The sequence below is a fragment of the Staurois parvus genome, unplaced genomic scaffold (assembly GCF_062004578.1).
Source record: "Staurois parvus isolate SC_StPar_1 unplaced genomic scaffold, SC_StPar_1.0 ptg000229l, whole genome shotgun sequence".
Classification (NCBI taxonomy): Eukaryota; Metazoa; Chordata; class Amphibia; order Anura; family Ranidae; genus Staurois; species Staurois parvus.
In genome coordinates this window covers 3,913,185-3,923,335 of record NW_028318025.1, presented here as the reverse complement: position 1 = coordinate 3,923,335, position 10,151 = coordinate 3,913,185, and the positions used below count along the sequence as shown (strand labels likewise).

The window sequence follows — 10,151 nt, the reverse complement described above, 5'->3', positions numbered from 1 at the left end:
TCTTCTGAACGCGGGTTTTGAGTCTGGTGAGCAGGAAGCATCTGTTAGCAGTGTTTTAGGTAACCGTAGCCGGGTAGGAGAAGCGAGCGCCGCCATGTTGGTGTGTGGAGGGGTCCTAGCGTGACCTCCAGCACAAGAAGTGTTGTGGTGCCGGTGACTGCAGAGAACGGTGTGTATTGGGGACAGGTGTCAGGGGGCTGCTGGGAATGGGGGGCACACATGGTGGAGGCATGACTGCACATTGCACCTGGTCTATTGTCATGTATGTGCAGTGTTCTGTACTCAGTATTATAGGGGAGCCCCATATGTCCTGTGCTCAGCATTATAGGGGAGCCCCATATGTCCTGTGCTCAGCATTATAAGGGAGCCCCATATGTCCTGTGCTCAGTATTATAAGGGAGCCCCATATGTCCTGTGCTCAGCATTATAGGGGAGCCCCATATGTCCTGTGCTCAGTATTATAGGGGAGCCCCATATGTCCTGTGCTCAGTATTATAGGGGAGCCCCATATGTCCTGTGCTCAGTATTATAGGGGAGCCCCATATGTCCTGTGCTCAGTATTATAGGGGAGCCCCATATGTCCTGTGCGCAGTATTATAGGAGAGCCCCATATGTCCTGTGTGCAGTATTTTAGGGGATCCCCATATGTCCTGTGCTCAGTATTATAGGGGATCCCCATATGTCCTGTGTGCAGTATTTTAGGGGATCCCCATATGTCCTGTGCTCAGTATTATAGGGGATCCCCATATGTCCTGTGCGCAGTATTATAGGGGATCCCCATATGTCCTGTGCGCGGTATTATAGGGGAGCCCCATATGTCCTGTGCGCAGTATTATAGGGGAGCCCCATATGTCCTGTGCGCGGTATTATAGGGGAGCCCCATATGTCCTGTGCGCGGTATTATAGGGGAGCCCCATATGTCCTGTGCGCGGTATTATAGGGGAGCCCCATATGTCCTGTGCGCGGTATTATAGGGGAGCCCCATATGTCCTGTGCGCGGTATTATAGGGGAGCCCCATATGTCCTGTGCGCGGTATTATAGGGGAGCCCCATATGTCCTGTGCTCGGTATTATAGGGGAGCCCCATATGTCCTGTGCTCGGTATTATAGGGGAGCCCCATATGTCCTGTGCTCGGTATTATAGGGGAGCCCCATATGTCCTGTGCTCGGTATTATAGGGGAGCCCCATATGTCCTGTGCTCGGTATTATAAGGGAGCCCCATATGTCCTGTGCTCAGTATTATAGGGGAGCCCCATATGTCCTGTGCGCAGTATTATAGGGGAGCCCCATATGTCCTGTGTGCAGTATTATAGGGGAGCCCCATATGTCCTGTACTCAGTATTATAGGGGATCCCCATATGTCCTGTGCGCAGTATTATAGGGGAGCCCCATATGTCCTGTGCGCAGTATTATAGGGGAGCCCCATATGTTCTGTGCGCAGTATTATAGGGGAGCCCCATATGTCCTGTGCGCAGTATTATAGGGGAGCCCCATATGTCCTGTGCGCAGTATTATAGGGGAGCCCCATATGTCCTGTGCGCAGTATTATAGGGGAGCCCCATATGTCCTGTGCGCAGTAATATAGGGGAGCCCCATATGTCCTGTGCGCAGTATTATAGGGGAGCCCCATATGTCCTGTGCTCAGTATTATAAGGGAGCCCCATATGTCCTGTGCGCAGTAATATAGGGGAGCCCCATATGTCCTGTGCGCAGTAATATAGGGGAGCCCCATATGTCCTGTGCGCAGTATTATAGGGGAGCCCCATATGTCCTGTGCGCAGTATTATAGGGGAGCCCCATATGTCCTGTGCGCAGTAATATAGGGGAGCCCCATATGTCCTGTGCGCAGTATTTTAGGGGAGCCCCATATGTCCTGTGTGCAGTATTATAGGGGAGCCCCATATGTCCTGTACTCAGTATTATAGGGGAGCCCCATATGTCCTGTACTCAGTATTATAGGGGATCCCCATATGTCCTGTGCTCAGTATTATAGGGGATCCCCATATGTCCTGTGCTCAGTATTATAGGGGATCCCCATATGTCCTGTGCGCAGTAATATAGGGGAGCCCCATATGTCCTGTGCGCAGTAATATAGGGGAGCCCCATATGTCCTGTGCGCAGTATTATAGGGGAGCCCCATATGTCCTGTGCGCAGTATTATAGGGGAGCCCCATATGTCCTGTGCTCAGTATTATAGGAGAGCTCCATATGTCCTGTGCGCAGTATTATAGGGGAGCCCCATATGTCCTGTGCTCAGTATTATAGGAGAGCTCCATATGTCCTGTGCGCAGTATTATAGGGGAGCCCCATATGTCCTGTGCGCAGTATTATAGGGGAGCCCCATATGTCCTGTGCTCAGTATTATAGGCGAGCTCCATATGTCCTGTGCTCAGTATTATAGGGGAGCCCTGCATGTCCATTGTAATGTGCTCAGTATTTTAGGGGAGCCCCATATGTCCTGTGTGCAGTATTATAGGGGAGCCCCATATGTCCTGTACTCAGTATTATAGGGGAGCCCCATATGTCCTGTACTCAGTATTATAGGGGATCCCCATATGTCCTGTGCTCAGTATTATAGGGGATCCCCATATGTCCTGTGCTCAGTATTATAGGGGATCCCCATATGTCCTGTGCGCAGTATTATAGGGGAGCCCCATATGTCCTGTGCGCAGTATTATAGGGGAGCCCCATATGTCCTGTGCGCAGTATTATAGGGGAGCCCCATATGTCCTGTGCGCAGTATTATAGGGGAGCCCCATATCTCCTGTGCGCAGTATTATAGGGGAGCCCCATATGTCCTGTGCTCAGTATTATAAGGGAGCCCCATATGTCCTGTGCGCAGTAATATAGGGGAGCCCCATATGTCCTGTGCGCAGTAATATAGGGGAGCCCCATATGTCCTGTGCGCAGTATTATAGGGGAGCCCCATATGTCCTGTGCGCAGTATTATAGGGGAGCCCCATATGTCCTGTGCTCAGTATTATAGGAGAGCTCCATATGTCCTGTGCGCAGTATTATAGGGGAGCCCCATATGTCCTGTGCTCAGTATTATAGGAGAGCTCCATATGTCCTGTGCGCAGTATTATAGGGGAGCCCCATATGTCCTGTGCGCAGTATTATAGGGGAGCCCCATATGTCCTGTGCGCAGTATTATAGGGGAGCCCCATATGTCCTGTGCGCAGTATTATAGGGGAGCCCCATATGTCCTGTGCGCAGTAATATAGGGGAGCCCCATATGTCCTGTGCGCAGTAATATAGGGGAGCCCCATATGTCCTGTGCGCAGTATTATAGGGGAGCCCCATATGTCCTGTGCTCAGTATAATAGGAGAGCTCCATATGTCCTGTGCTCAGTATTATAGGGGAGCCCTGCATGTCCATTGTAATGTGCTCAGTATTTTAGGGGAGCCCCATATGTCCTTTGCTCAGTACTATAAGAGAGCCCCATATGCCCTGTGTTCTGTGCTCAGTATTATCGGGGAGCCCTACACGTCCAATGTTGTGTGCTTGGTATTCTAGGGGAGCCCCTATATCCTGTGCTCAGTATTATGGGGCAGCCCTATATATCCAGTGAACCAGCAAACACAAATGCTCCTGCGCTTGGGGATGGACTCGATGCAGGCTACAACCACATTAAGAATGTCCTGGAACATGCACACCTTGCTGCCCTCAAATGGACTGGGGAATCCAAATATACTGAATGAGAAAAGAACAAAGAGAGGGCGCACAGGCCTAGTGCATTACCATAAAAAATGTTTAATAAGAAATAAAATAGGTGTTGTACTCACAAACGACAATAAAGTCAAGGCACATCATAAAAGAACAGCTGGGTCAACACCGCGCTGAGTAACAGTCCGCAATAGGGAGTGTAGACATCCAATAGGCTGACGCGGAAGAGGCAAGTCCTCGGTGTTCCTGAGCTCAGTATTATAGGGGAGCCCCATATGCCCGGTGTTCCTGTGCTCAGTATTGTAGAGGGCTCCTGTATATCTGGTGTTTCTGTGCTCAGCATTATAGGGGAGCCCCATATGCTCGGTGTTCCTGAGCTCAGTATTATAGGGGAGCCCCATATGCCCGGTGTTCCTGTGCTCAGCATTATAGGGGAGCCCCATATGCTCGGTGTTCCTGAGCTCAGTATAATAGGGGAGCCCCATATGCCCGGTGTTCCTGTGCTCAGTATTGTAGAGGGCTCCTGTATATCTGGTGTTCCTGAGCTCAGTATTATAGGGGAGCCCCATATGCCCGGTGTTCCTGTGCTCAGTATTGTAGAGGGCTCCTGTATATCTGGTGTTCCTGAGCTCAGTATAATAGGGGAGCCCCATATGCCCGGTGTTCCTGTGCTCAGTTTTGTAGAGGACTCCTGTATATCTGGTGTTCCTGTGCTCAGCATTATAGGGAGCTTTCTTTGACAACTTTACTTCATTGTTTGCAAGTTATGGACTCTTGTGTGCTGCAGGTTAGAGTGCCATCTCTGTATTCTGCTGGGTATACTTGGACTTGAGGTTTTCCAGGATCTGGCGGGTAAAGACAGCTCAAACACAGCTCCTTATAGTGGGGAGCAGGAGTTGTACCGCCCCTTAGCTACTTGTAGTTGCTGATTATTATAAAGTATCTGGATAGAATCCACTGAAGCAACAGGGCTGTCTGAGATGTTTGTGAGCTGCTTCACTCCCTCCCTTATTTTTTTCCCCAGGTCATCCACAAAAAACATAGACATCCTGTATTTTTTAGGGATCCAACTCTCCACTGTCTTTCCACTCCATCTCAAGCTGCCATCTTCTCTGACATCAGTGGAAGCTGTCTTTCTCTTGCAACCAGCCTCTGGATGGTGCCCACACTGCAGTGCATCATCAGGGGGCTGGCTGCAAGAGCCAGGAAGAGATATTTGACTCCCTAATGACATGGCACATGCTCCATATAATACCCCAAGGCCTCCTGAGATTCGTGATGTGGATATGTCTGGAGGCTACAGGCAACTGAATATGTTATTGCTGTCTAGGCAAGAGTCCAGGAAGTGTGGGGAGGGTTCCCCAAAAATGTATGGAGGAAAAAATGTCTGAGTTTGAGAGTGGAAGAGGATAGAAGTGAAATGACAAAAAGAGGTTGGGGACTGGAGGGAGAAGGTCCACTTTAATTTTTGTAAGCTATTACTGCCAGTGTTACATTCTGTGCATCGCTATTGGTGTATGAAACTGAGGCTGGGTCAGTGTTAAAGTGAAACTGTAAGAAAAAAAGAATTAGCTTTTTAGTTTAGGAAACTTTTTCAGGTTTTTAGTACTGTCTGTCATCAGACTGGGGGTCAATTCCATCTTTGATAGTTGTCACCAGAACAAGTGTATGCCTTTGGAAAAAAAAATCCCCCTTTTTTATTTTTTTTGACAACCATATTATAAAATTATTAAATGTGAGCTATGGCCCTAGAATTATTGCTCTCACTCATATGTTCTCTGTGTTACCTCACGTGTGGTGCAATCATCATTTTGGACTTATTTGCATATGGGGTACTTTAAAACTAAATTTATTTTTATTTATATTATTAAAATTTATTTTTCGTCCAACATTTTAAAAACGGTTTAATTGTTTTCATTTAACCTTATTGCTATCACAAGGTATGAGCAAGCCCCTTTGTGATAGCTTTGGGCAGTGACCGGTACTCTTTATTGTGACATCAGGGGACTAGTAAACCCTTGATGTCATCCCTGCTCTCCAAGGCAGCTGATCAAACATAGATCATATTTGATCAGCTGCTTTACTGGCCTACTCCTCTGTGGAGAGTCCTTCTGAGTGATCACTTTTACAAGAAAGCCGATTGCCAGCTTTAAAAAACAAAATACATACCAGGATCATGGATGCAGCTGCAACCACTTACTGTCCAGGATGTGTACACCATTTAGCCATAACATTATGACCACCCACCATAACCCATTGAGGTATGGACTTCACTAGACCTCTGTAGGTATGCTGTGGTATCGGGCAACAAGCCGTCAGTAGAAGATCCTTTAAGTCCTATAAGTTGGGGCATTCATGGATTGAGCTAGTTTTTCCAGCACATGCCACAGATGCCCGATGGATTGAAATCTGGAGAATTTGGAGCCCATGCCATCACCTCAAACTTGTGTTCCTCAAACCATTCTTCAATTCATCAGACCATAAGATCTTTCTTTGCTCTGTGGTCCAATGTGCCCATTGTAGGCACTTTTGTCTGTGGATATGGGTCAGCGTGGGCACCCTGACCGGTCTGCGGCTGTGCAGCCCCATACACAACAAACTGTGGTGCACTGTATGTTCTGACACCTTTCTATCAGAACCAACATTAACTTTTTTCAGCAATTTGAGCAATTTTAACTCTTCTATTGGATCAGACTATATGGGCAAGCCTTTGCTCCTGACCTGCATCATTGAGGCTTGGCCTGTTGACAGTTCGCTGGCGTTCATTTCTTGAACCACTTTGGTAGGACGTGACCACTGCAGTCCAGGAACATCCCACAAGACTTACTTAAAAACCCCAAATATTTACATATTTTTGGAAAGCGCAGGCCCTGAAGAATAAAGCAGTTGTTGCTGCAATTTTGTATATCCCATATCATTTCCGCAGGCATTTATCAAACACAAACTTTCAGGAAAAAATACACTTAAATGTATTTTACTGCACACACTATATAATACCAGATTTTTAGTAAAATATAAAATATGATGTTGCTACAAGTAAATAGATACTAAACATGAAACATTGCCATGAAATGGCATCAAACAATACCTAAAAATCTTCATAAGTGATGCTTTAAAAGCCTTTACAGGTTACCAGTGTAGAGTTAAATAGGAGCTCTGGGACTGGAATGCTTGCTCTCTGACGTTCGCATCTGTACCTCACATGTGTGGGGCAATCACCATTTATATATATGTGCAGGATCTATGTGCGTGACCACAGGGGCGCTGTACATTTTTTTAAAACGTATTATTTATTTACATTTTTTTTACACTGTCTTTAATTTTTTTATTCAACTTTATTGCTATCAGAAGGGATGAAAAACATCCCTTGTGATAGCTGGGGCAGTGACCGGTACTCTGTGGGAGACCTGGGGTCTGTTAGTCCCAGATTCCTCCTCTACCCTTCAAAGCAGCCAAATCAAGCTAAGATTGGTTGGATCGGCTGCATCACTGGCCAGTAAACAGAGAATTAAATCTGGAAGTGACAGAATCCTCGTTGCTTTTGACTTTAACCATCACAGAGGATGGGGAGGAATGGATGTTCCTCCCTGTCTTCTGTCTGCAGCGGTCCTGGGGCTCCCCAGTGGAACAGGAGAGCCTGGGAACAGCGGTGAGAAGTCGGGAGCACTTCTCAGCCTAAAAGAAAGCTCTATTTGTGTGAAAAAAATGATAAAAATGTAATGTGGGTAAGTGTTGCATGACTGCGTTATTGCCAGTTAAATTTGCGTGCTGCTGAGATGCACAAAATGCTGTGGTCATAAAGAGGGTAAAACCTTCCAGAGGTCAAGTGGTTAAAGTATATCTAAAGCGAAAATGTTATTTCAAATCTGAATAGAGTGTAGAGGGAGTCTACCTTTAAGTGTCCCTGTTGGGGTGGTATGTCTTTTGTTATACTTTTAATTTTTTTTTTAATGCTACTTCTTTACTATCCTAATTAAAATATTTACCAATGTACCATTTTACCAAATGATATTACATTGTTAACTTTCACATGGCTGTAAAGTAAAATATTAAAGTATGCTTTTGGATTCTATGTAAATTGAAATCCAAAGGCATTCTGTCCCCATTGTACTCATTCACTCTGTTCTTATTGTATGCTAACATATGCATATATGCAGCCTGGGAGTTCCTTGTCTTGTAAGAATACACCTTGTAGCTGCTGTTTCAGGTATTTCTGCTTCAAGTCCTGAGCTCTATCGAAAGAAGTCTCCATAAACTCTTGTGTTAGTGTATGAGTTCCTTGGAAGTGTATAGTTTATTGAATTGACATGCCACGTAATACCATGCTAGACATTAAGAATTTCACTTCTTAACATTTTAGTGCCTATTTATGATATCGGAACACAAAGCCACGTTGTCAGGAGTTGAGGATCACAAAAGCCGTTACTGGAAAAATGGTGAGTTAACATTCATCTTAAGTTGAAGCATGTATGTTACATTTCTTTAAGGGTCCTGCAGTGTGTTTGCAGTTAATTACACATAAAATATGGGTTGAAAGGTGTCTTTGAGGATTTTCTTTGAAAGGAAATACACTGACGTCATTGAAGTGTGTCTTGGAATTTCAATGTCAGATCTGTGTCCTTTCCTCACTCTTAAGGAATGATTACTATGTAAGTTTTCACTAGTTTTCTGAGTGTTAACCTTTTGCACATGTAACTTTCCTGGTGGCTGCCAAAGATTACAGACATTTTTTGTTTTTAGTTTTCTTTTTAAACTGTGGGAAATATTTCTGTTTTGTTAGGCAAAATAAAAAAGATTTACTGGGAAAAAAAACGTGCACTTTTATACATACGCCCCTTTCACATATTGCTTAGTTGGAATGTGGGCTCCCACTAGCCGTTTGAAAAGCTTGATTCACTTGAATTTCCACATGTAGCACATAGGACAGCCCATTGAGGCCCCATTCACATATCGCTTAGCAGGAACACAGATTCTTGCTAGCAATTTGAAAAGTATGTTTCAGACGTGTTCTCCATGTGTCGCACATAGGGTGGGCCATTCACTTGAATGGGCTGCCCTATGAATGTTTGTCGCACCAAAGAAGCTCGAGGACCAAATTTTGCTTTTTACATGTGCATTTTACCATGCAACAATCTCATCAAAATCGTACCAGCAAAATTCTTTCCATATTGCCACAAGTGTGAATGGGGCCTGGCTATGTAAAATTGATACATTTCTTTTTTAATTTCTTTGATTTTATGTTTGGACCCACATTTTTATTCATATTACATAGGAATATACTTTCATGAATTCAGATCCATATCTAGTTGTTGTACAACATAGGTTTCTTTTTTTTATTTTTCAATCATAACTAGTGTTGTGTATTATTTTCATAATACATAAATATTGTATAAAATGACAAATGTTGTATTCAGAAATGTAGGCAGAAGTGCAAGTTCTTATATATGTGGGGGGGGGGGTTAGCACTCACAGGCTCTGTTGTAAATAAATATTTTTTTTTCTTCAATTTTGTACTTTTTCATGTAAAAAACAAAAAATGCATGAAAGAATAAAAATTAAAAAAAAAGAAATTAGCGAGGAACTTCAGTTTTTCATTTGGCCCCGCCCCCTTCTTTCCAGCACCACTTTTTTTTTCCTGGCACATGTGCAGATGTAACAAAGGGCCCTGCCTGGCCTTTGAGTCCTGGCAGAGCCCTTCACAACATCTGTGTATGTGTGAGCGAATTTCCATGCATGTGCAGACCAAGCTTTGAGGCTTCCACAATTGTCCCATTTTAGGGCATGTGTGGGAAACTCGTGCATGCACAAATACGCTGCAGGGCTCTTCTGGGAGAAAGATGAAAGTGCTGCATTGCAGCACAACAAATCAGTTAAGTTAAAAGAAATATATTTAAGATTAATACTCTAATGGCAAGGCAAAATGTTAATTTAGGGTGAAGATCTGTTTATGTATTTTAAAAAAAAAAAAAAAAGGAAGAAACTGGATTAAAAAAAAATCAAGAATAAGGCTCCATGCATACTCGCTTACAAAACACCAGTGCTCTGTGGCAGAAGAAACCCCACTAATTTTGAGTATGTTTGTAGAAGTGTTTGGCTTTTTTTCTACCAAAAAAAAAACGTTTTCAAAAGGGTTTTTATTTTCTGCGTCCAAACACTGAGCGTAAAAAATGCCTCTAGAGTCACTATCTAATGTGCGTGGACACATAAGATAACAGTTGCTTTTACAGGCAAAATGCTAAACTCCTCTAGGAGCAAGCTTTTTTTTTCTTTTTTTTTTTTCCTGTTTTTTTTTTTTTTTTTTTGAGCCTAAATAAGCAGAAAATAGTAGCTAAGGGGTTGATTAGAATGAATTAAGATTTAATAGGGGGTTAATAATAATAATAATAATAATAATATTTACTCTGGACTGCAAGCTCTGCTTTGATATCATTATCCTAGAACAGGGGTTTCCAAAGATAGCCAGTTTACTGTTCTTCAGATTTT

General features: G+C 44.0%; 1 protein-coding gene across 1 annotated transcript in view; it reads left to right on the top strand.

Annotated features, from left to right (window-relative positions):
• Positions 1-52: 52 nt before the first annotated feature.
• TMEM161B (transmembrane protein 161B) overlaps positions 53-10,151 on the top strand; it is a 51,189-nt gene continuing 41,090 nt past the window's right edge. The window contains exons 1-2 of the mRNA XM_089679639.1: positions 53-169; positions 8,029-8,104. Of these exons, the coding sequence (XP_089535765.1) occupies positions 8,102-8,104 (3 nt within the window). The 5' untranslated portion in view covers positions 53-169; positions 8,029-8,101. The remainder of the gene's footprint in view (positions 170-8,028; positions 8,105-10,151) is intronic.